Source organism: Cannabis sativa, chromosome 1 (genome assembly GCF_029168945.1).
Source record: "Cannabis sativa cultivar Pink pepper isolate KNU-18-1 chromosome 1, ASM2916894v1, whole genome shotgun sequence".
Lineage (NCBI taxonomy): Eukaryota > Viridiplantae > Streptophyta > Magnoliopsida > Rosales > Cannabaceae > Cannabis > Cannabis sativa.
The window spans coordinates 47996715-48022958 of NC_083601.1; the positions used below are offsets into that span (position 1 = coordinate 47996715).

General features: G+C 34.1%; 3 protein-coding genes across 27 annotated transcripts; 1 reads left to right on the forward strand and 2 right to left on the reverse strand.

Moving 5' to 3' along the window:
- Positions 1 to 455: 455 nt before the first annotated feature.
- On the reverse strand, positions 456 to 4470 carry LOC115708011 (uncharacterized). Of its 2 annotated transcripts, none has more exons than XM_030636157.2 (7): positions 4190 to 4470; positions 3217 to 3445; positions 3026 to 3097; positions 2898 to 2931; positions 1291 to 2797; positions 1060 to 1192; positions 456 to 873 (listed from the first exon to the last, which is right to left on the reverse strand). In XM_030636157.2, the coding sequence occupies exons 2-7, from the start codon at positions 3315 to 3317 to the stop codon at positions 834 to 836; spliced, it is 1887 nt and encodes a 628-aa protein (XP_030492017.2). In that variant the 5' UTR covers positions 3318 to 3445; positions 4190 to 4470; the 3' UTR covers positions 456 to 833. The 2 variants fall into 2 exon arrangements, with proteins under 2 accessions (XP_030492017.2, XP_030492018.2); XM_030636158.2 differs by having other exon boundaries at positions 3217 to 3450.
- Positions 4471 to 6865: 2395 nt separating this feature from the next.
- Positions 6866 to 14679, reverse strand: LOC115708016 (putative lipid phosphate phosphatase 3, chloroplastic). Of its 23 annotated transcripts, none has more exons than XM_061118607.1 (12): positions 14507 to 14666; positions 13700 to 13774; positions 13220 to 13262; positions 12345 to 12652; positions 11351 to 11443; positions 9269 to 9493; positions 9081 to 9168; positions 8882 to 8991; positions 8650 to 8740; positions 8364 to 8552; positions 8213 to 8272; positions 6866 to 7509 (listed from the first exon to the last, which is right to left on the reverse strand). In XM_061118607.1, the coding sequence occupies exons 4-12, from the start codon at positions 12402 to 12404 to the stop codon at positions 7298 to 7300; spliced, it is 1128 nt and encodes a 375-aa protein (XP_060974590.1). In that variant the 5' UTR covers positions 12405 to 12652; positions 13220 to 13262; positions 13700 to 13774; positions 14507 to 14666; the 3' UTR covers positions 6866 to 7297. The 23 variants fall into 23 exon arrangements, with proteins under 23 accessions (XP_060974590.1, XP_030492028.2, XP_030492030.2 ...); XM_030636168.2 differs by having other exon boundaries at positions 9269 to 9496; XM_030636170.2 differs by having other exon boundaries at positions 9269 to 9490; positions 12345 to 12702.
- A 1196-nt stretch (positions 14680 to 15875) lies between these two features.
- LOC115708014 (F-box/kelch-repeat protein SKIP6) lies at positions 15876 to 18390 on the forward strand. Of its 2 annotated transcripts, XR_009688722.1 has the most exons (3): positions 15876 to 16118; positions 16735 to 18031; positions 18320 to 18390. XR_009688722.1 is itself a non-coding variant. In XM_030636161.2 (2 exons), exon 2 carries the CDS (start codon positions 16756 to 16758, stop codon positions 17914 to 17916), a length of 1161 nt encoding a protein of 386 aa, XP_030492021.2. In that variant the 5' UTR covers positions 15876 to 16118; positions 16735 to 16755; the 3' UTR covers positions 17917 to 18390. The 2 variants fall into 2 exon arrangements, 1 of the variants encoding a protein (XP_030492021.2); XM_030636161.2 differs by having other exon boundaries at positions 16735 to 18390.
- Positions 18391 to 26244: the final 7854 nt, after the last annotated feature.

Consider the following 26244-nt stretch of genomic DNA (forward strand, 5'->3'; position numbering starts at 1 on the left):
CGTGCAGCTAAAAGTTTAGTGCATGTGGTATTTTTGTAAATATTTGTATGTGAACTGTATAAATGTTTAATGGGCCGGCCCATAGTATTTTTGTAATTTTTTTTCCTTTTTTGTATTTTTCTGTTTTTTTCCCAAATAAAAATTAATAATAATAATTCGATCTAGTTATGATAAAACTAAGTAAATTTTCTACATCTATTCGTGCTAAAAATTATCTACAAGTTGGTTATATTAAAAAAAATATATATTAAAAATTGAGTTCGAAATACTATTTTGTACAGTTTTAAAAAAAAAAAAAATACAAGGTCTAAAACATTAACCCCTAAAATTATAACACTACCAAAATCTAGAAACTGTGCTAGAAATGCTCTTACTCGAAATTGAGAAACAAAAGGAAGAATAAGAAAGAAAAAGAAGAAAGTTGAAGTCAAATAATAATATGTTGGTAGCATAACATTTTTGAATATTCAACGAAATGTGATGATTTTTATAATAAATAATAATGTTAATGCATTTTACTCATAATATTAAAAATGCACTCATATATTTGACTTAAAGTTGACTCAAGTTAATCACTTAATATATACAATAAGAAAAAATGCTGTGTAAGTACTCAAAATTTGGATAGGTAACCTCAAATACAAAAATGGTTACCATCCCTGTCCTGTAATGGCGATGATCGTCAACTCGTTTCTCGACTTGCAACTCCAAACAGTGAAAAATTTGATGATGATGACGATGATGATGGATGGAGGCGAAAGAATATTCACAACGGCCAAGATTACCCGAGAATACATACCCACTGATGATGTCTACTTCAAGATTAAAAGATATCATAGGTCCAGCAACTGTCTTAACTTTTTTTCCATTATACTGCATTAGTAGACAAGAAGACAGTTATTAACATGCATATGCAATTGGATTCATTGCAATGGAAATATGAACTTTTCATGACTAAAATTATGCGTTCATGATACATAAAACCATTAGTGATGTTACAAATATATAAATTGTTCAAGTATTCAAACAAAGCTAAGTGAAGCATTGAAAATTTTATACCTCTTGGGAAAAGAAGGTAGAAGCTCCTCAGTCACTCTAACAATGGTTGCCCCATCAGATTCTTTCCGTGAATGCATGCCTTTTTTGCCTTGATAACTAGGTTGTGCCCCTAATGGGGAAGAAGAATTGCAATCTAAAACAATAGATCAAGGTTAGTTCCCATTAGATAATAATAATAATAATAATAATAATAATAATAATAGATAAAGAATAATTAGCAATGGAAGATACCTTGAGAATCTTCTTCTTCATGTTCTGCACAACCACCTCTGAGATACAAAGTACTGAACCAATCCATATCCAGACCTCCCTTTTGTTCAAACTCCTTCATCATTCGACCGATTAGATTGTAGGCAAACATGCTTGTCTCATCACAGATTTCTTGGATTCCAAGGTATTGGTTCTTATGTGTTTGCTTGTTATTCATTTCTTTTGCCGTCTCAGCAGAACAATTAAAGTTATCCACACCACTAGAGATCTCTGGTTCTAACCTATGTTCTGGTTCGACGGGGTGAGTGTCTTCAGCAGTAGGCAAATTCACATTAAATGGTACAAAATCCGCTGTACTTTCAACTTCACTATCATCATCTTGATCCCTTCCATCATCAACATAACTGCAATCATCCTCACTTTCAGACAGATTGTGCATATATGCGTCAGTAAAATCATCTCCGAAATCATGTGCAGGCAGCAAATCCAAAAAAATTTGTTTTGTGTGAGCACTAACATCCAGTATACATTCTACTGCTTCATCAATTGCATCTTTCAACTGGAACCCTTCTGGTGTGCTTCGAGATTTTCCGTTAATTATAGTAAGAGCTTTGTGTAAAAAACTTGGAATTGAATCCAAATCACTGCACTGCAGAAGGTACTGAACTAAAAAATTTGAAATTTTTTTCCGCAAAAACTTGTTTGATACTTTAGCATTTGGATCCACCAAGTTTTTTATGTTCTTCAGCTCTGGTACTTTGACATTTGTTCTAACTAACCAGATAGCCTTTATTAGCTCATTCTGGAGGGCTTTTATCTCAGCTGAGAATTGGCAAAACTCTGTTGTGGATGAATTGTGAAAACCCGGCGCTAGCTTTAGTGCCAAGCATGCTATTGCCAAGGCTTTAGATAATGGTTCTTGTAGCTGATCTCCTTTACCAAGTTGTGAAAGCATCTTCTCACAAACTATTCTCACTTCCTTAACCAGATATTCTCGATTCCATCCACATCGGTCGGGTTGTAACTGAGGCATCTTTTGTTTGTATCCCTTTAGCTTCCTATACATCACAATCAAGGTCTCTGTTGAAAAGCTCTCAAGTAAATTCAATAACTTTGTAGCGGCAGCACACTGAATTGTAGATTTTGAAATGAAAAATGGCACAAGATTATCTCGGAAATTTCCAGGGTCATTAAGAAGTTGAATTAGATGTCCAGAAATTTCCATTATATGACAAGGACGTTTATAATTTTGGCCTCCAAAAATGACTGAAATAGAATCTGTCACAATCTTTTTCATCTTCCATCGTGTTTTCTCAAACTCCACTCGACCTTGTGTGAGTATCTTGGCAAGAAGGTAAAGACCCTTGGTGGTCAAATTATCAATGCAAGATAAAATGACCTTTGTTATATTATTGGGCATGTGAAGAAATCCCAAGTCATCTATATCAACTTCAACATCATTCCTTGTTACAGCAGGGCGCACTCCAAATGCTTCTTCCACACGTGATTTTACAGTATCGTAGAATATCTAAGCAAAGGAAAGACATGTCAAGATGACCTAACACCATATTTGAAGACATTCATAAATAAAAAAGGGCAGGTATTAGAAAGAGGCTTAAAAAACTTACATCATCTTCTCTAAGGAAAGATTCAGGCAATGACCTGGGAAAACAATAGAATACAAACTTATCAGATGAAAAATTGAGGTTGATTATATATATAAGGCATGAAGGAGTTGGAGTTCTCAGCCACACACCTTGTTTGCAAAATATTGGTCTTTTTAGATCGGTTTGGTTCAGCTTCAGATGAGGGAAGACCCAATAACCACCTGCACCCACACATCAAAACCAAAATCAGAAGAACTTCTTTAACCTAAAAGTTACAAACTTAGGATTTTACAAACATAAACAAAACTATATATACATTTAATGAAACCTGTGTACAGACCTTCTTTTCAATTGAAGCTGCTTCTCTTCGTGTTTGATTGTAGACAAGATTGAGTGACAATCAGATTGAAGAAAGTTGGGTTTTTCCATATCCATATCCATCTAGTTACTAACAGAGAGTCAGGGACATGAAATTAGAGATTAGTGCTAGGTATGACATTTGAATTTAGGTCTTCAGAAGTTGCCTATAACAAACTCAAACGTCTCAGCAGCTAACTAAGCTGAAACACCTGCACTAGTGAAAATAAAGTCTTAATCAGACATTATATTACACAACACACTATCTCTTTGAGACATTTCATCAAACAGTTCTCTTGCATTGTAATTGCAACCACTTTCAGCATACAAACTCATTAAACTTAATTTCTTGTGAACTTGTTTTACCAAATTTACATAGTTCAATCAAACCATTAGCACTAGCACAGACACATGCCAATCACAACACATATGAGATAGATATAAAAAAAAAAATATATATGATATCATTAGCAAACTGTTAAAAAGAAGACCTCTCATCAAACAAATCAAGAACACAAAGAATCCTTGTGGCTTAATACCAAGTTACAAGCATGTCAGTGAAGGTTGTTGAATAAAATTGAATACATTTATAAATATATACAAATATAAAATTATATATATCTTACCTCTTAACAGTTTTTGTTGTGTCTTTTAAAAGAAAGTGTTCACTTCAACCAAAAAAATTAACAGAAAAACAAATGCTTCTTCTCACCAGAAAAAATACAGACATTCGAAATTGTAGATACAATACAAATAAACAAAAGTCATAATTATCATATAAATTCTGAGAACTTAATCATCTTCTTTCTTCTTGTGAACTATTTCTCTAAGAAATCATCTCAGTAAGTTTAACAGAGCGTTAATTCAAAATCCTATACCATATATTATTCAAACATTGCAAAGAGTAGAACAAATAATGGAAGGAGTTGGTGGTAAAATAATTCGAAAAACCGAACCTGTTAGAATGTCCAATCTCTAAGTTCTCAGGTTTGGAGCGTGATGGTGGCCGGAGGTGGTATTCTCAGTCTCAACGGAGAGGAAGAAACAATAGAGCGGTGGCGGCGGTGGTGGTGGTGGTGGTGGCGGAGGCCGACGTGAAGGTGGTGGCTATGGAGATGGTGGTGGTTCCCGTTACTCTAGCAGAGGAAGTGGTGGTGGCGTCGCTGAAGGCAACTGGAGAAGTAATTATAAAAAGAAACAATAGAGATGAAGACAAAGACAGCTTTGGTATTCCTAGGGTTTTATTTTAATTCGATATTTATTTGTTAATAAAAAAAATGTTTATTTTACTTAAATAAAATAAAATATTGTAGAAATTGTAGTTGAAGTATTTTCTCAGTTTTATTTTATTTGAAGCTAAAAAAAAGAGAGAGAATTTTAAAAAATAACTAAAAAATTTAGGGAAAAAAACAAAAAAGGAAAAAAAATTACAAAAATACTTTGGGCCGGCCCATTAAACATTTATACAGTCCACATACAAATATTTACAAAAATACCACATGCACTAAGCCTTAATACGAAATGCGAACCATGAAGATGAAAATACGCGCTCGTTTCAAAACTGCAAAACAACCAAAATGAAACCAAAGCGAGAAAAATACAACTATTAATTCAATTGATCTGATTCAAATAAAACTAATGAAAAAGCACAATGACCACAACTATATTAAATTGAATTAAGTGTTGTGGTTTTTCAAGTTGATTTACAGTTGCATCATTATTTTATATTAGTTTAATTCAATTGTTTGCAAGAATTTATTTTGGAAATAAGAAAAGGAGAAAACACTTTGAGAAATAGTTAGTTTCTGAAATAAATTTAAACGTTTCTTAATAGTTTCATTTTAGTTTTATTATAGTTTATTAACAGCAATAAATATAAATTGTAAATAAACAAGTATACAAACTATAATAAAACTATAAAACAACTAAAAACAAACCGACAATAAAACAACTTTCTACGAATATAAACTACAAACATCTAAATCGAATTGTTACCTAAAAAGAATGACAAACAACTATACCTAATAATATTCCCAAAACACATCATACATAAACATATTAAACTATTAAAAAACTAGAAAAAAAAAAAAAAAACTAAAACCCACCGATTAGAGACAACACTAAAACAAAAACAAATGTTTCAAAATATCTAAAAAAAACTAGAAACACGAAACGAACATAAAACACAACAAAAATGGAACGAAAATAATAAGAAACAAACTAAAATGCCAAACCCAAGAACAAAATAAAATTGATTAAACAAAAATAAAGTCCTAAAAATCCAAAGAAAACCAAACGAAATTTTAAAATGAAAAACCTAAAATATCACAAACCAGAAAAAACCAAGACGATGAAATGGAAATACAAGAAAATGTTTAAAATGGGGGGACACGAAAATGAAAACCGAAAACCAACCTCTCGTTCAAACTTCTACAGAGGCACTAGCTTTTTCACTAGAAATTTCTTCAACCATTTGCTCCTCCACATTGAGCTTCGATTTCTTCTCTTGACAATCGGACGTTTACCACTTTGCTTTGTTAGCCAAAGATTTCAAGCCCATTTTCGATTTTTCTTTTCTGAACGGGGGAAAGAGATGAGGATGAACGAGTGATGACCATTTTATAAAGAAATTTGAAACAAGAATAAACTGAGAGGGAAAAAAACTTGAGAAATCGTGGGTTGAGTGAGAGTTGAAATTTTTTGGAAGAACAAAAAATGAGAGAGAAAAAATCGTGATGAATAATGAGTAGTTATGCTTCAACAATGGAGGTTATTGATCTTCCAAACAAAAAAAAAACTGAAAGAAAATCCAAAATCAAATGAAAAGAAAAGGAAAAAAGAGAAAGAAGAGAGAAGAAGTTGATTGATGTGTGATAGAAAAGAAAAAAAGAGAAAGAAGAGAGTGGAAGTTGATTGATGTGTGATGGGGATGACACATGTGTCTGTGCATGAGAATGGTGTGTAAGTGGTATTATTGTAATAAAATAAAGATGGTAAGTAAAAATGTTGATGTAGGCGTGTAGGAGTAAAACAGTAATAAAATGTGCAAAACAGATTTTTGGTGTAAAAATTTATAAGAATATCAAAAATACAAATTTGTTAAAAAAAAAATATTGGATTACAAATGTTTTTCTTTTTTTCTTTTTTGAAATGAAATTACAAATGTTTAAACAACACCTTTTGCATAATTAATAATTAAGGGTTAGGATTTTTACACTCAAACTATTACTATTATTAAATTGTGATCCATAAACTCACATAAATCAAAAAGATGGTCGTATCGGAAAGAATGATAGAAAGATATTGCTATATAATAAATTTATATAATTAATAACTAAGTCCTTATATGAATTAATCTACAAAATAAGTCCAATGGTCATTCTATGAAAGTTATCAAAATTAATTCCTACCATAAATATAGGTTAATCGGGAAAATTATCTTTATTAACCAATAACTTCTGTTACCAAATAAAATAATTGAATAGTGATTTTTAGCAAAATTGTGATAGCTAATAATTTTTAATATATAATTGAATATTCCTTACTTTCTTTCTAACTTCGGCAAAATTATGATGACCAAGATATAAAATAGAAGTTTTAGTAAAAATATGAATCATTATATTAGCTTATCGTTTCACAAAGACAATAGAAATATTTCAAAATTAAGTAAATAAAGCTTTACAATCTTGTACCAAACAAAGAAATCATAACAATAGAACAACACCCAAACAATTTGTTTCAATTGTTACTTGAGTCCACCGTTGTTCTTTGATCCAACTCAACGCTTCCCTCACACTCAATGTCTTTGCGAGAAAGAGTCTATCGAACATAAAACTACATATACAAACTATACTAATAAAGAATACTATATACTAATCAATCCAACAAAATTGTATTAAACTCTTCCTTAAATTCATTAAAGACGTGGTAAGCTTGTAGCAGTCCAAACTCAAGCGGTTGTCCTCTAATGTTCATTATACATATTTCGCCAGGGGTCCAAAATTATCTTAAATGATTAAACAGATAAATAAAGTGTTGGAACTAAAAGCAACAAATCCACATAGCTATCTCCTCCCAGTTTCCAATTCTTCCAAGGTCAAAGCAGATTGATCATCTGCTAAATGTAGACCCATGAAACCATGGCTGCTTCCTTCCTCTTCTTGGTTACCAACATCAGCCTGTGCTGCCCGCCCATTGCGCATATCTACCATATTCGCTGCTTGAGCACTTGGACGTGACTCCTCCAACACCCGGAAATATGCATATGGCCCCCAACCTACACAAAATCATACAGTTTAACCTCCAACTCATGTATAGTTGTAACTCTCAATGAATGAGTAGCTGAAGTTATGAAATTTAATCATTACACAGCTAACAACTTTGTTTTCGAAATAATATTTGAAAAGAAGAAAGTTTAGAAAATTTTGGGATTACCTCCCACAAATACCTACCAGACAGGCCTGAACCATAGACAGAAAATTTCTGGTTCATAAAGAAGCTTAGGTTTGAGTAATTCAATGAGGTTATAAATTTGGAGAAACGGGTGCAAGAAAGGGTAGGGAAAACAATATGATGATGCCATATCTTCTCCACCGATCTAGAAACAGTTAAAATTTTGACTAATACATAATGCAATCTGTCACTTTCTAACACCTACAAGGCACTTTGACATGAAGAAACTTCTAAAAATGATGGCATAGAAAAGATTTGACATAACTGAAATTGAGAACACTTTGAGCATGTGCAAATGCTGGACGTGCACAAGTAGAATTTCAAGAAAAACTATACGAGGAAAGAAGTGATAGATACTTCCATCATTTTGGAAGAGAGTGAAATTTACCAGCCTCAAAATATTGATTTTGATCATTCTAACAATCAAATTGCTTTTGAAATAAAAACAAATAACAACTCTGGTGAAAGCAATTTTAGGAACTACTGTTGAAAATCAAACTGGTAAACAAAATGGCCTGGCACTTTACCTTCCTCGTGATACGGGGGTGGGAAGAACTGCAAGTAGCAAAATGTAGCAACTGTAAGCCCTGCACAAAATGTTTACCCCATTGTGAACTCGAACAACAAATGTTTTTGAAAAGTTACTAAACAAAATGAAAATTCTCTTTTAACACAAACCTAGGAGACCTCCAGCAAACACATCTTGCCAATGGTGCCAGTAGTCATCCACTCTAGAAATGCCCACAAGTGATGCAACAAGTAAAGGAAGAAAAACAATGCATAATTTGGCAATGTGTCCTTTGCGATCAAAGACTTTTACTTTTCCGGACAAGTATAGAGATAGAAAACCCAATCCAGCAAAGGACCCTGCATATATAACAAGTGTAAGAAAATAATTTTCTTCATCTGGTCTGCGCAAACACGTTCAGTGGTAATACAGAAGAGAATATCAAGTGCTGCTTACAAGAAGTATGCCCACTTGGAAAACTCTTATGCCCTTCCTTTATAACATTAATATCACCATGGCATACAACATCTCCCCATTTATCATAAAACTATGAAGCATCAAAGTTTTAATAGTTTAGTCAACGAAAATTCATGAGATTATACAATAAAATGTTTTTTATTTTTTTGAAAAAGAAAGGACAAAAAAAAAAAGCTGTGCTAGAAAGAACTGTAAATCAGGAAGACCATACATCCTTTCCATCAGGGAAACACCGCCAGAAAAAGTCAGGACGAGGTCGTCCAACAGCATTTTTTATGGAATCTGTGAGAACCCCAGTTACCAGAACAGAGAAAAAGAGACCTGCATTGACAAGATATACGAAATTAGTAATATGACGTTAAAAGAAAAAAAAAAGCCATAAATCCTTATGGAGCCATAAATTTCATCACCTAATATGGCATGATGAAGATCGTAGACATCTCTCCTACGGTAATACACAAAAAGAAAAATTGCTATTGGCAACAGAATTGCGTAGATCTATGAGAAAGAAAGGAAATACAATAGTTCTCATCAGTTGACCGAATTTTTTAATGTAGGAGGGAAAACATTAAAAAAATGTGATGAGAGCAAAACTCACAGGAACAGCCCAAATAGGCACCGTGTTACTTTTCAAGGGATATTTTAGATCAGTCATCATATCTTTCCCAACAAAGCGATAAAATGGATGGATAATGTACAAGCAGATCTCTAGCAGGACAAGGAGCATGAGTATTAACCAATCATGCATATGTGTCTTAGCAACACTGACTCCATGGGATCTTAAAGTATGCGAGCCAAGCTGAACTTCCTGCATTGCACTCTGCTGCTAAGCAGATATCAAAGCATTAGCATCTTTCAATAGTACTTCAGTTTATTATCATATGAAAAGTTTGTTGAGTGAACAACAAAAGGGAAGTCTAAAATAATGGTCATGATAATAAATAATTTAGCCATCCATTATAACTGAACCAACAGTTAAGAGGGTCAGTGCTGCATCTGCCAAAGATAATGCATTATCCGAGTACAGGAACAAAACAATTTTTTATGAGGGGAGTTTATATATTTAAGGGGATATTGAAAAAAAATATATCTGGATTTACTTCTCATGTTTTTTTCCTTCAACATATCATCAACAAAACAAAAGGAGACAAAACATATAGAGGGCACCTCCAGCCCTCCTGCAACCATGGACCGTTCATTTGTGATAAAGTGGCCATCCAAATATGAGGTGGCAAACAAAAACCATAAGCATTGATGAAAATGCTCATGAAGCAGTTGTAAAAAAATGCACTCACATAAAATAGATAAGCAAACTTAAGCTGCCAACATTTGCTATACTCGAGAAGTAAACTATAAAGGGCAGGTATCCAATGCATTTTAGAATCTATAGAGAATCTAATTCATGATATGCAGATTCAATCCAGTAGGCCAAAACATGGAAAAAATTTAAAATAAAATAAAAAGTACAATGAAAATAACCCAGGTTTGTTGGGGAACTAGGAAACCACCGAAGAGCTAAAAGTTCACCACAATACCCCCCCAAATTCTCCTCTACATTTTTCTCAACCCCACGTCACATTTATATAACATTCTAACCACCAAAATACTCATGCTAACAAACCAACCCATGACAATTGCCCTAACAGCACAATTCTAACGTGATTTCCCTCCCCAAAGTGACCTTCTCAATGTGTAGGAAATGGGCAACTTCAAGTTTCATAATCCTGTAATGGACAAAATAGCATGAAAGTCTCCCGTAGGCAAAGATGCTCAGCCTAGCTCAAAGATTTTTTTCTTTATTTTTTCTTGACTAAAAGAAATTAAGGTTCAATTCAAAACATATTCCATGCCCTCAAAACTCTTCCAATCTCAAAAGAATGAGGCATCATGCACACTTGACCTGAGCAGGACACTAAGGATGTGATTGGTTATGAGTAAATAAACAAACCAATAGGAATTGAATTAAAATTAATGAGTAAAAATTTTAATAGAATTTTATTAAATCTGTTCTATTTGTGCATTGGAATGGCTTTTCTTCCAACATCAAAGAAATGAGGCATCAACACATGCACACTTGACCTAAGCAGGATACTAAGGATGTGTTGGTTCCGAGTAATTAAAACAAACCGATAGAAATGGAATTACATTTAACGAGTATAACAGTTAATAAAATTTTATTAAATCTGCTTTATTTGTGCATTGCAATGGTTTTTCCTCCAACTTTAGATTTTTTAAATTTAAATTTTTAGGACATATTAGAATATGTGCTACCTTCATGGGTTAGATCTATGAAAGGAACTACAATGTTCCTTTTCAAAGCTTTTTAGTTATTGGGACTAGAGGCTACTTATTAAAGTTGATGTGCTGCATTGTCCTCATTTCTTGCACCCATCTCTCTCATGAGGAAAACTAAACCTGATTCCCTTGATGAAATTGGAGAGAATTTAAAAGAAAACCTGAAACCCCAAATAAGAAAATCCAAAAACAAAAGTTGGCGATCCCATGGATGCTGGTTGAGATGAAGAAAATGCAACTTCCCCCTATTTGGCACATCAACCCAATTAAATTTTAAAACAAGAAAAAGAATAAAATCAAATAATGCCAACAAAATTATTAAGTCTTTAGAAACTATTAGAAACCCCTCTCCTTGAAACTAACATTTAAGAAAAATAATAAATACCTCTTCATTCTGGGTTTCTATCAATGGGAAGTCAATGGATGAATTCCAATCATTAGTAACTGTAGCTGAATCATCCCTCTTGCATGACACAGCCTATATAACCCCAGAAGAAACCTTTCAGGAACTAAATATCATAAGAGAAGATCTCCCAGATTCACTATGTTTACTCTAAATTGAAAGCATGGACCAAAATTGTTCAAGATTATGCTTCAAGTACATTACTTGTTACTAAAAATATTCTCGTTTTTTCACTTTCCTTTGGACTTTTACTTTTTTCTTTCTTTTTTATAGCTAAATGGTACTCCTAGAATCTCCAAGTTTTATGAGTGAAACCCTTAAAGAGTAATAGTTAACAAAAAAGAGATTCCAACTGAAGAAACTGCCACCGCCACATCTATGTTTAAAAGGACAGGGGCCAATAGAAAACTAACAACAGCTAATTCCCTAGCATATAAACTTCTTCTAGTGCTGGAAAGTGATAAGCCCACACAGCATTTTGTATATAATAATAGGAGATCACGAAAATAGGGGCTTACTTTTGTTCTGGTTTTTATAGATTCTTTTCCTTCTTTTTAATTTAGTGGCTGAATAGTATTTTAAGCTGTTAAATCTTTGTCAAAGAAACATCCGTTTCAACTTTCAAGTAATGTTCAAAGAGAGGGATTACATAATAATAGCTTTTAGTTATCAAAACACACCATTTCCTCATTTCCTAGTCCAACATCCAAACCAAACGATACTATATCTTATACAAGAACCACAAATATCAAGCCATGCGCAAAAATATATGAAACACAAATGTTAATGTTCAAGGCAGGAAAGACCGGTATGCAAAACAGAACCAACTTTTCCTAAACAATGCCAACGACATAGCAACAGAGGAAACAAGAAACATGAAATATAAGGCAGATCCACCCAGGTAGTTTTAACTCATATTACTCTTGCAATATAAATTTAGAAACACATAATGGAAGCTTGCGTAAAAGCCACTAACCTGAAAGCCACCGCCGAAAATTCTAAAACGAGAAAGCAATCCTAGATCCCACCAAGGCATTGTACCAGCAACGAGAAAGCAATCCTTGTGGAGGTGGATTAACAACAACAATAATAACGAAGATGTGACTATTCCCAATGTCCAATTTCTCAACCGCACAAAGCGTAAACCGATGAAACGCGTGCAGGTCCCAGGTGCAGAGTTGGTATGGGGTGTGGCGCTCTTGGGATTCAGATTCAGCTAGGTTGGTGGACTCAGCTACGGCGGCTGGCCCTGGAACCAGTTGAAGCTCGTCTTGGGCGTCGGAACTGGATTCGGGTACAGTCAAGTAATAGGGTATGGATACTCTTTTGAATCCCTAGAGTTTTACAGTAAATTATAACTTTACTGCATCTTTTGGCAAATGATAAAGCGTTTAGTTTCCAAAGCCTACTTGAAGAAAAAGATCCTTTTTTTATCCATTTTGATGCCTACTTTGTTAAGCTCAATAAATCACCATAGAAAATATTTTAAGTGTGTTCTAGAACATGTTAAAAAACAAAATATTACTACAGAGCATTAGATCAGAGTGAAGTTTCTAACATGATTAAAGATTAATGGTTCCATGTACGAAAGACCATTTCCACCATCAACAGCATCTTTGGTCTACAAATCACATTTTTCTCTTTAAAAACTAAATTAAAAATTTGGGCCTTTCTCCATATCCCATTTTACAGTTAATAATCACTCAGTTCCAATACAGAAAATATGAAGAAAAGCACATAAAGTGAAGGAATATTATTAATATTATTTTAAAATGTACTGAAATACTGTAAAATAAAAAAGTTCTACATCTCCAATTTTCTCAGAAGGCAAAACAATTAAAGTATACTTACCAATTTCAACTTCGGGCTTGCTTTAAGACTCTAACCTTTCAAACTACAAAACCAAAGAGTTAAGTTTTAGGTTCACAACCAGTAAATCCTCCAGGACCAATATGATTATAAAAATTTCTTTTGTAATTAGGATCAAGTAATAAAGAAGGCTTCAAGCTTCTAGCAGTAGAGAGCAAAGGAAAATTCCACCTCTAAATTGACTCTCATTATTCCTATCAGTATAATTTTGTTGTGGGAAGGCAATTGGTGAAGGATTCGTTGTGAACCATAAATTAAAACATCAAAATAAGTTTGAAATATACAAACAACTAATAAAAATGCCATTAGTAAGCTGTGTAGTCAAACCAACAACACAGCTTCAGATCTAACACAATGAACAGAAAGAATCCATAAACAATAAATATTGATATGAAACTGGGCTCTAAAATCAAAATAATTAACAATTCGAACTGGAAAATGGAAAGTAAGAGGAGATTGAACCTCCAGTTTCTGAAGCACGAGTGAGTCCAAGTTTCTGGAGTGGTTGTTTCCGGATCCAAAAGGGATTCTCCTAATCTGAAAATTAACAAAATCAATAAGCTAAACTAAACTAAACTCTTACAAAAAACCAGTGAGAGACATCATACGAATTTCCCAATAAGGATATATACGCTCTTAGTAAAATGTAAGATATATACCTGGCTCCGACTTACAATACGTATGAGAGGTCGAAATAAAAAATTGCATACGAAAAAGTGCTCATTTCCTAACCATTGGATTTAAGAGATTCACATTTTTCAATCATCCAATGGCCCATAATGTTTTAAGGTGTTAAAAACCTCAAATTCTACTAAGGTACTACATAGTTAGCCTCTATATATATATATGATCAATCAGTCTATATATAGCTCCAAAACTAAACTGAGCAGATGAATCTGTCATCTCATTCTCATGTCCTAACCTAAGCAAATTTTATGAAATTAGAATAGAAAAGTGTTGATTAATCAATCCTTTAATTAGCTGAAAATAGATTCAAACTTCAATCTCTACGCTCAGTGATACCTCATGGAAGATGATACCAAACACCAGTGAGGAAGGGAGGGAAATCCGAATTAATAATCGGTATCAAATGAATTAATTAATTAAAAGACAAGTAATTAATAAATTGTAAGACTAAATCGACCAAAGAGAAGATAGTCACAGAAAGAAAAATGTTATTTATTTTTAGATTCAAAATAAAAAATAAAAATATTAGAAAATTGGTGCTCTTACTGAATTCATACAACAGAGAGAGAAAGAGAAAGATACCTCCTCCGTCGTCCGGCTCGGTGAGACGTGAGAATGAGTTTCAACGGAGTTTCCGCAGAGGAGATCCGACTGGAGCTTTGTTGTTTTGATTTGAGTTTCACAATTTCATGGGAAGAAGAAGAAGAAGAACAGAATAGTCATTAGTAAGGGTTAAGTTGTAATTCCAGACTACTTAAACAGGGGTATATTAGTCATTCACAATAGTCATTTAAAGTAAAAGGTGATAGCTACTTACTTCTTTACTTTTTACTTTTTACTTTTCAGCATTAATTGGGTAAAAAAAAAAGATCAGTGTTTTTTTTTGCTTATAGCCTTATACTAGACCTGCCCGTATGTGGTCATTCTCTTTTTAAAACTGTAAAGTAATTTGCGACATAAATACTTAAGTTTAGAGGTGTTCATCAAACCGCTCAAATTACTCGTACCGCACTACACTGCAAAAAAAATGCCGTTTAAAATTCTTTGCGGTGCGGTCGCGGTCTAAATTTTTCGTAAACCGCGTAGTGCGTTGCGGTTTGCGGTTTTAAATTGTTAATATGTAGTTCAAACCACACTGCACCGCATAATATAAAAATACCAATTTTTATATTTTTTGAAACATACCAATTTTTATATTTATATGTCTAATATGTGAAGGCCCAACCTTAGCCCACTAATTATTGTATTGTGTAAATTTGAAACTTTTTTTTCATATTTATTTTCAAGCCTTATTGTATTTTTGACAAGTGTTGCTCAAACTTTATTGTATTTGTGATATTTTAATTATTTAGTTATAGTCCAAACTGCAAAAACTGCATAAACCATACCGCACCGCACCATTTTTTACGGTGCGGTTTTTGCAATTTTTTAGTTTCGCGGTGCGGGTGCGATTTAGAAAATTAAAAAAACTGCATGTGCGGGTTAATTTGAAAAATTAGTCAAAAACCGCACCACCCGCACCGCGAACACCCCTACTTAAGTTTAATTTTTAGTTGTAAATAATTATTTAAATTTACGATTTGTGTTACTCCGGTAATTTCTTTAGTTGTTTCTACGTGAGTTGCTATAAGGATTTTGGTTGCGATTTAAGTTACTTAGTTAGTTGCTATAGGAATTTTTGTGTGGAATTCTATAAAAATGCAAAATAAAAAAAAAAAAAAAAAAAAAAAAAACTCTTTTAAATTTTGAATTTAGTTTTACTTAATTTTTTTAATCAGATTTTTAATTTAATAATATTTTAAAAATATATAATTTTTATTTTTTTAATATTAAAATATACACATATATGTAGTTTTAATATGATAATTATCTAAACAACCATATTATTATTTTGTGTTAGAAAACTTTGATAATACATATATCATAACCTACAAATAATATTGAGTTGAAAATATTCATATTTATTCTTCTCTTTTTTAAAAAAAAAATAAAAAAATAGTAAAATATCCCTAACTTTGTTAAATAAAAACAGTCGAGTTTTTCTTTAACTCGGTCTTCTTCTTACTATAATGGTATATCGGCTTCGAAACGAGTCTGAGACTCAGCTTTCCAACTCGCCCGAGTTCAACTCAGCCATGCATATCATTTCCTAAGATTTTTGAACAGCCATAAATCTCAATCTCAGTGGGCAAAGGTTTGATTTTCTTCTTCTCAACTTTTTAACTCTGTTATTTTATTGGTTCTTTATCGTTACCCCAATTATTGTATTGATTCTTATGTTATTGTAAGTTACTTCTAAATTTCTAGAAATTAAAACCCTAACTTGTATTTCTGAAATTTTTGTTTATTTCTGGGTTTAAAGTCTTTAGTATATATATTTTGATCCAAGTGATTTGTAATTTTCTATTATAATTCTAAGCTAAGAAATTACTTTGTAGTAAAAGAAGAGAACAATTGAATCTTGTGTTTAATCCTTTTTGTCATATATATTTTGCTATAATGCCTATAAGGTGTTTGATAAAGTGCTTGTTAGAAAAAATTAAATCTTGTATTTTATCCTTTTTCTATTCTATCACGGTTGCTGTAAGTCTCTAATTGGATATAAAGGCAGTTATTTGGGAGAGAGATATGAGTTTGAACTTTGTTTATAGAGACGAATATGAGTAGATGTTATACTAGTATTTGGGGTGTTGGGGTTGGCATGAGATTTAGCACCAATCCACAAGTGTAGCTTTGATTTATCCAAGTGATTTGTAATTTTCTATAATAATTCTAAGCTAATAAGAAATTACTTTTTGTGAACTTTGTAGGAAACTTGAGCTTCATATCCAATGTCAGCAGTTATACCTCCGCCACTACCGGATGTCATCATCCCAAGCCTCCCAAACGATCTGGCATTGAACATTCTAGCCCGTGTGCCAAGACAGTACCACTTGGTCCTCTCAGCTGTATCCAAATCCATCAAATTTACCCTTTCATCGCCTCAACTATACACAACAAGATCTCTCCTCAACCTCACCGAAAACCTGCTCTATTTCAAGGTCTCCTCCACGTCCCTAGGTTGTTGTGAGAACTGGTTCGCCATCTATCAAAAGCCAACCGTCTCAGCTGACCCCATTTGCAATGGCCTTCTTCGATTTGCCCGACTCCCATCAATCCCATATAAATTGCATGGACATGTTGAAGCTGTTGTGGGCCACAATATCTACGTCATTGGTGGCCACTACATTGATGAATCCGATTTTATCATACCTTCTTCTTACGTGTGGATACTCGATTGTCGCTCTCACACATGGCAGCAAGGTCCAAGCATTGGAATACCGCGCTTCGATGCTTCTGTAGCCGTAGTGGACGAGAAGATTTATGTGATTGGAGGGTGGACGGAGGAATCATGGGTAGAAGTGTTTGATCCAGTGATAGGACAATGGGAACACATTCCAAGTCCACTTGACGGGCGCAAATCCAATTTTACAGAAGTGGAAGTTGTGAACGGTATAATCTTAATCAAATTACGAAGTAATAAGAATGAGTTTCGACTGAATCCGGAGACTAGGATGTGGGAGGTGTCTGAACATGACGAGCCATTCTGTGGTCGAATGGATTGCAAGGTTAATGGGGTCACTTACCGTTGTGAGAGTAATAATAACGGGAGAATCGAATGGTATGATGATAGTAAAAGGAGATGGAAAGAGGTCAAAGGTGTGATGGAAGGGATGCCCCGGTTCGTGTGTAATGCCAAATTGGTCAATTTGAAAGGGAGATTGTTTATGATGTTTGGAGAGGTGAGTTATGAGAGTTCTACAAGGGGAGTTTACAAGTTATGTGGTGGAGAAATTGAAGTGAGTAGAAGAAATGAAGGAGACAATGTTGATTTGTGGGGTGAGGTTCATAAGCTTACTTTGCTTCCAGAAGGGCCTTGGCGTATTTCTAAACCAAGCTCTGAATTTAAGGTTTTGTACTACGAAAGCAAATCTTTTTCTGTGAAGATTTGAATTGGTTATTATTAGTTTTTCCTTTATTACAATGGTTATTATGATTAGGTGTTGAAGAATCGGGCTTTTTGGCTCAACTTTTCTGTGGATGCTTAATTAATGGGAAATTTACATGGTATACCAACTTTTGCTATTTTTTTACAAAAATACTGCCAAGCGGTATTTTTTACTTTTTTACTGTATTTTTTTATAAATTTCATACTGCAGTATAATGTGTTAAGTTTCATTGGTGTTCTACTGGTGTTTTATTAGTGTTCTACTATTGTTTTGAGTTATACTGCTTTGTGTTTTATTGGTGTTTTATAAAAACACAGTATTTTTAAAAAAATTTCCGTGTGACAGTATTTTTGTAAAAGCTAACTGAAATTCCAGTATTTTTGTAAGTTTCCCTAATTAATTTAAGCTGGTATTATTATTTTTCTTAAATGAAAGTATATATTGATGGAGTAGGAAGACAAGTTTGATTAATACTTATAGCTTTGATTCTAACCTCAAGATTCTAAATATTTTTTCAAAACTTATGCTTCAATATGTAACATAATGAAAATATATAATTGTATCTCTATAGAATATTTCATCAATAAAAATGCAGAAGAGAATATCACAAAAGCACTCCAATAATAATAAACTAAAAGTCTTAAAAGTTTACAAAATAAATAAAATTAAGAAAATTCTTATTTATGAAATTATTTTATTCTCACGCACACGCTTGGTCTGAAATAAATTATAAATATGTTGCGAAAATTATTAATTACTACGCAAGTGCACGCAATCAAGTAGTATACTCACGCAAGTGAGGTCGAACCACAGGGAATTGGATTAATTACTACTAAACTATACTTATAATTCTATTTGGCAAATCAAAAGTATTTATGATTAAAAAAAGAAGAAAGAAATTCAAGAAACTTAAAGAAACAAGTGAATATTAATCAAGATGAGAGAATAGGGAGACGAATCCTGTTGTTAAGTTACCAATGTTAATGTCTAATTGCTATCCTTCTCTTGAAGTGAATGACAGATTATAAATTAACCTAGCTCTTTTCAGATCTTCTAGGTTCTAAATCTCATGCTCTCTAATTAATCTCTTAATTAAATTAACATGAAATCAGCATTAAGCAATAATCTAAATGTCACAAAGGCTATGTAAATACTTTCGTTTCACATCAAAACCTAGACTATCCAATTTTAGCATTCTCAATTCTCACTTTTCAGATTTTGAATTGAGATCATAAAACATGTAAAAGGTGATCAATCTTGCACATGGAAATTAAACACAAATATGAATAGTGTTCACAATCAAGATGGAGGAATGGCAATTATTCATTAACTAGGAAAAACTTAAACAACATTCATCATTCTCCCTAAATAGGAGTTTAGTTCAAAACATCCATAATCAAATCCATAATTAACATTGAAATAGAAAAGAACATAGAAAAATTAAAGAGAAAAGAAAGAACTAGTCAAGCAATTGATCCGGTCGCCACAAGCCGCTCTTTCTAGCCTCCTCCTTTGTTTCTAGGGTTCCACTCAATCATCCCTAATTTTCACGAACCCTCACTATTTAAACCAATTCTCATCTTTAAAATTCGTGAAATTACGAAACTGCCCAAAAATCCCGTCACTGGGGTCCCCGTCGCGATCGGCAAAGCTTCCCCGTCGCGACGGGTTAAATTTTGAAACTTCGAGATCCTCTTCGCATTCCCGTCGCGATCGGCATGTTCCCCGTCGCGACTCGGCATGTTCCTGGGGCCGCGACCGGCATGTTCCCCGGGCCACGACGGGAACAAATGACACAAACTTTGGTTTTTCTTCTCGATTCTTTCACCACTTTTCCTCAATTCTTGTACATACTTTCTTTAAACACCCAAGGACCTGAAACAAAAGAATCAAGCGTAAAATAGCCCTAAAACTAGAAACAAAGAGTGAAAACTAACCGAAAATATAACCCGAAACTTAGACTAATTTTGGCCTAACAAATTCCCCCAAACTAGATTCTTACTCGCCCTCGAGTAAGATAAAAAAAAAACTAAAAACTAACTACTAACTACGCTATCAGATAATCATAATACTACTGCCTCATGTGTTGTACTCTTCTATTGCGCAAACTAGAATTTCAATTCTACCAACTCTAACAATTAATTTAGATGCTCAGTTTATAACACTATGTATATCTGCAGAAATTTATTCAAATGTGAAACATTGTTATAAAAGCTTTACTCTTTCCAACAAGCCTACGTACCACAGCCGATAATTCATAAGCTTGCATGCTTACCTTTCTCCACTAATGTTGACAACATTCTTTGGAATCCTTAGGTCTTTTCAAGGCTTTAGGTAATATGGCTCAGATATTCAGGAATAGGCAAAAGACAATTTTTGGCTCAAGATATCATAAGCACACAACAGAACCCACAAGCTTCTTACTTTTCTTTCTCTAAGATCCCATAATATTCCCGAATTTACCAAGATTGATAGAAGACATCTCTATTATTTTTCAACATCACTGAAATTTTTTTCCTTTTTTTTTTTTTTCTTTCACACATATTTTTACTTTTTTTATTGTGTTTTTCTTTTCATCATATTTCATTTTTTTCAGTGACATTGAATTACACAATTTTCCTCTTCTCAATCTTACAAGTTTTTTTTTTCTCCCTCTCACTATTTCCTCACACTAAATGTTTTTCCTCCCCCAAACTAATTATGTAGCTTATGATATCATGGATAACAGGGTGAAGAAAAATTAATAGTGTGGTTGCAATTTTTTAAATCGATGGGTGAAAAACATAACAGGTTTAGGCTCAAAAGGTTAACTAGGGATACACATTATTACGGTAGGCTTGAAAGGCTCAAACTATCCAACAAATGCCTAAGTCATATTCCAATTGAACACTATCAAGGATTTCGTCTCAAAAGAATAAACATGCAAGTTCTAAGCTATCCTGTCAATCTTACCACAAACCATAGTAAAACAATTATAACAATTTTCACAGATTGAGTATTTACAGATAAACACAGGTTCCTAAGCATCCAAACTAATCCAAAGAGTTAACAGAATTAAGCACACAGTTATTTTGCAATTTCAGAGCACATTACATTAAAGAGCAGCACACGATTATCTTTTAGCTTATTGCCATCCTTAACTAAAACAGAAAAAAAAACTAACACAGAAAATTAAAGTGCAAAAAATAAAATTTTTAAATCTCTCCCCCCAAACTAAATATGACATTGTCCCCAATGTGCTATTATACTCAAGGTGAGAAGGACTTACCTGAACCCCCATCAGAAGGGGTTGGGCGGACCCTTTTCATCCAAAAGAGCCCTCGTACTAAATGAAGAAAATTTACCACCAATCGTGTTGATTTCAGAGTTTCGCACAAGAGTAAGCTCACCTTCAGAACTACCACACATCAATCTTTTCCAATGACGCCGAATCGTTCGAAGTCGCTCTTTAGGCTTTGCTTTCTTCTTATCAGCTTTAACAAAAGAACCCTTCACCATCTCAATCTTGCAACAGGTAGGAATGTCGGTTGGGGCAAAAACATTAAAATTGACCTCTTCATCTTGCACTCTCAACTTTAACTCTCCCTTTTGAACATCTATTAATGCTCGGCCTGTGGCTAAGAATGGTCTTCCCAAAATAATGGGAATAGTTGAATCTTCCTCCATATCAAGAATTAGGAAATCGAGGGAAGATAAACTTACCAACCTTCACCAAGTACATCTTCAATTATCCCACGAGGATGAGTCAAAGAACGATCCGCTAGTTGTAAAGTCACCGTCTGTGGGCTTTGCTTTTCCCAATCCTAGCCTTTTGAAGACGGACAAGGGCATTAGATTAATGCTTGCTCTCGCATCACATAGAGCTTTAGTTTCCACCGAACCCTATAGAGCATGGAATATTGAAACTACCCAGGATCTTTAAGCTTCCGGTAGTTTCTTTGTAAAATGGCGCTACACTCCTCGCTAATGCCACCGTTTCATAGTCCTCCAATTTTCTCTTCTTAGACAATATCTCCTTCATGAACTTCACATAACGGGGCATTTGTTCCAAGGCTTCGGCAAAAAGGAATGTTGATGTGTAATCTTTTGAAGACCTCTAGAAATTTTGTGAACTCGCTTGTCTAGATTGGTCTTTCGGAGTCTTTGAGGATAGGGTATTTTCACATGATGATCAATATTGATTGGTGGAGATCGTTGTGGTGGTGCCGGACTATCGCAATCTTCTTTATCCGATGATGCTTCGAGTTGGTGTTGTTTGATCTTTAATCTCTTCATCCACCGGTTGTATCATCTCGTGCCCATCATATTTCTTTCCACTCCTTAAGGAAATTGCTTTACATTGTTCTCTTCCTTTTGCATCATGAGTGCTAGGCGAATTTCCTTGAGCTTGTTTTTCCACTGAGTAGCCAATTGTTCCATTTTAGTTTCTAGAGTTTTAATAGAGGCTCTAGTTTCCATCATGAATTGGAGCAATAAATCGGCTTGGATAGTGGAGCCTCCACTAGAACTTTGTTGTTGCGTTATTGTTGGTTTTGTCGGCCGGGTTTTCTCGCCGGTAGAACCCCTGTTGGTTGTGCCCATAATTATTGTTTTTGGGAATAGTTTCCAATGGCTTTTGCTCGATCCATCGGCAAATCATCCACATCCGCTCGACACTCGTAAAAGTTGATGGGGACCTCCACATACCTCACAAACCACTCGAGCTTGTTTGGCTTGTCGTACCGCGATCGCCTTTGTTAGTGGCCTCAACCCGAGCACAGTCGCCTTTGTAATGGCATCAACCTCTAACACACCCGCCTACCTTCTTAGATTGACTCCTTTCGCCACATCGCCGGTTGTTTAGAGCCATCTCCTCCAATAGATCATACGCCTCATTAGCACTCTTTCTCATAAAGGCTCCGCCTACCGCTGCATCTATTAGAGTTCTAAAGTGTTACCAACCAACCCGTTATGTAAATTATGAACCAACATCCACTTCTCAATACCATGATGAGGACACTTTCCGATTAAGTCCTTGAACCTCTCCCAAGACTGCTGAGAGACTCATTCTCTCGTTGACGTAAATTGTTGATCTCTCCTCGCATGACCTTAGCGTACTTTGCCGGGGGAAAGAACTTAGACAAATTTAGTTGCTAAGTCTGTCCATGTTGCTATAGAATTTGGTGGCAAGGAGATTAACCAACTCTTGGCTCTTTCTCTAAGTGAGAATGGAAACAGTCTCAAACGAATGGCATCATCACTAACTCCATTGACTTTAAAAGTCTCACAAAGTTCCATGAAGTTCGAGAGATGCAGATTAGGATCTTCGAAGGGAGGCCACCAAACCGAACCGAAGATCGCACCATTTGAAGTATGGCAAGTTTGATCTCAAAGTTATTCGCATCCATCAAGGTGGCACTCGATACATGACCGCACTCCCGTCGAGTAGGGAGAATGTAATCTCTCAAGCTACGGCCATTAGCTCGGTCTTCCACGACACCACCATTATTGCCGTTATTTACAACATTCGCATTCACATTAGCAACATGATTTCTCGTTGTTTCAAGAATGGCCGAAACTCTTTCTCGCCTCTTGTTCTTTCGGTTTCTCCTACAAGTTTTCTCGATTTCGTGATCAATCATGTAATATGACCGCTTGTCTCGACGGCGCATACACTAGGATTCTGAAATAGATAAAGAAAATATTGCAAGAAAAAGATTAGTAATTAGCAAGAAAAATAAACCAAAGTAGAATTTAGTATAATTTTGGGTAATATTAATCTTTATACAATTCAAGCACCCGCGCCAAAAACTTGTTGCGAAAATTATTAATTACTACGCAAGTGCACGCAATCAAGTAGTATACTCACGCAAGTGAGGTCGAACCACAGGGAATTGGATTAATTACTACTAAACTATACTTATAATTCTATTTGGCAAATCAAAAGTATTTATGATTAAAAAAAGAAGAAAGAAATTCAAGAAACTTAAAGAAACAAGTGAATATTAATCAAGATGAGAGAATAGGGAGACGAATCCCCGTTGTTAAGTTACCAATGTTAATGTCTAATCGCTATCCTTCTCTTGAAGTGAATGACGTATTATAAATTAACCTAGCTCTTTCGGATCTTCTAAAGTTCTAAATCTCATGCTCTCTAATTAATCTCTTAATTAAATTAACATGAAATCGCATTAAGCAATAATCTAAATGTCACAAAGGCTATGTAAATACTTTCGTTTCACATCAAAACCTAGACTATCCAATTTTAGCATTCTCAATTCTCACTTTTCGATTTTGAATCGAGATCATAAAACATGTAAAAGGTGATCAATCTTGCACATGGAAATTAAACACAAATATGAATAGTGTTCACAATCAAGATGGAGGAATGGCAATTATTCATTAACTAGGAAAACTTAAACAACATTCATCATTCTCCCTAAATAGGAGTTTAGTTCAAAACATCCATAATCAAATCCATAATTAACATTGAAATAGAAAAGAACATAGAAAAATTAAAGAGAAAAGAAAGAACTAGTTGAACGATTGATCCGGTCGCCACAAGCCGCTCTTCTAGCCTCCTCCTTTGTTTCTAGTGGTTCCAATTTCGAATCATCCCTAATTTTCACGAACCCTCACTATTTAAACCAATTCTCATCTTTAAAATTCGTGAAATTACGAAAGCGCCCAAAAATCCCGTCATCGGGGTCCCCGTCGCGATCGGGTGTGCCCCGTCGCGACGGGTTAAACTTTGAAACTTCGAGATCCTCTGCACGCGTTCCCGTCGCGACCGGCATGTTCCCGCCGCGATCGGCATGTTCCCGGGCCGCGATCGGCATGTTCCCGCCACGACCGGAACGAGCGGCGACACAAACTTTGGTTTTTCTTCTCGATTCTTTCACCACTTTTCCTCAATTCTTGTACATACTTTCTTTAAACACCCAAGGACCTGAAACAAAAGAATCAAGCGTAAAATAGCCCTAAAACTAGAAACAAAGAGTGAAAACTAACCGAAAATATAACCCGAAACTTAGACTAATTTTGGCCTAACAAAATATGATCAATGAAGAAGAAGAAAAAAAATCTTGTTTTTGATAGAGGATAGTGTGAGCAAAAAAGAAGAGAGAATAGTAAGGGTTAAGTAAATTATGTATGCATTAGAGAAAGAAATTTATACGGTGGAGATGAATAATCGCGCGACCCGTCCTTAATGGATTGGAGATTTTCCGTCTTGGTGATTAATGGGGCAGTGATGAAGAATAATTTCAATACTCAAAGCGAGGATGGAGCAGAAGCGGGGATAATACTATCTATACCATATCCGACCCCGATATAAATATATATACAATTTTCTTTTTATTCTTAACGTATATATAGTATAATTTTAATTATTATTTATAATCAAAATTATATATCGTATGTTTAAAGATCTAATAATGATAGTGAACTGATAATCATTGTAGACTACAAGTGTAAATATATTTTCTTCTTGATTCTTAGTTTTATTTTTATTTACTTTTTAATTTGTTGGGAGACTTGAGAGGTATGAGTTTATGATACTATACTTGGGTTATGATTTTTTTGTTTTAATTTTCAAACTTTGAGACAAATTTATTTTTTTTATTTTTTATTGGGTTATGCTATTTTTTTTTCTTTAACTTTGAGGCAGATTTGTCTTTTATTTTCTATGGATTATGAAGGCATAATAAATATTTGTGAGAATATTGATTTAATTTAAATTTAAATTATATTTTTTCAATTATTTAATTTTTTTCCATTTTGTCTTAATGGATACCTGACGGGTTCCCCATAACCAATAGGTATTCTCCTACCCCGAATTCACTAGTTATTAGACAGGGATGGGAATATAAATAGGTAGCAGGAATGAGGGGGAGAATTGCATTCTGCTTAGGACTGTTCATCAAATCGTTTAAACTATCCGCACCGCAAAAAAATGCGGTTTAAAATTTTTTGCAGTGCGGTCGCAGTTTGAATTTTTTCTAAACTGCGCGGTGCGGTGTGGTTTGCGATTTTGAATTGTTAATATGCAGTTCAAACTACACTACATATTATAAAAATACTAATTTTTATATTTATTTAGGTCTAATACTAATTTAAATTGTTTCATAATTTAATGTGATAGTTAAATATATTAATAAAATAATAGAAATGACATAAATGTAAATGAAAAAGTAATACATTTATTGTTGTGTAAATTTTACGTCATAACAAATTTTGTGCTAAATTTTAGGGGTGTTCATCAAACCGCCCGCACCGCACCACACCGCAAAAAAAATGCGGTTTGAAATTCTTTGCGGTACGGTTGCGGTTTGAATTTTTCCTAAACCGCGC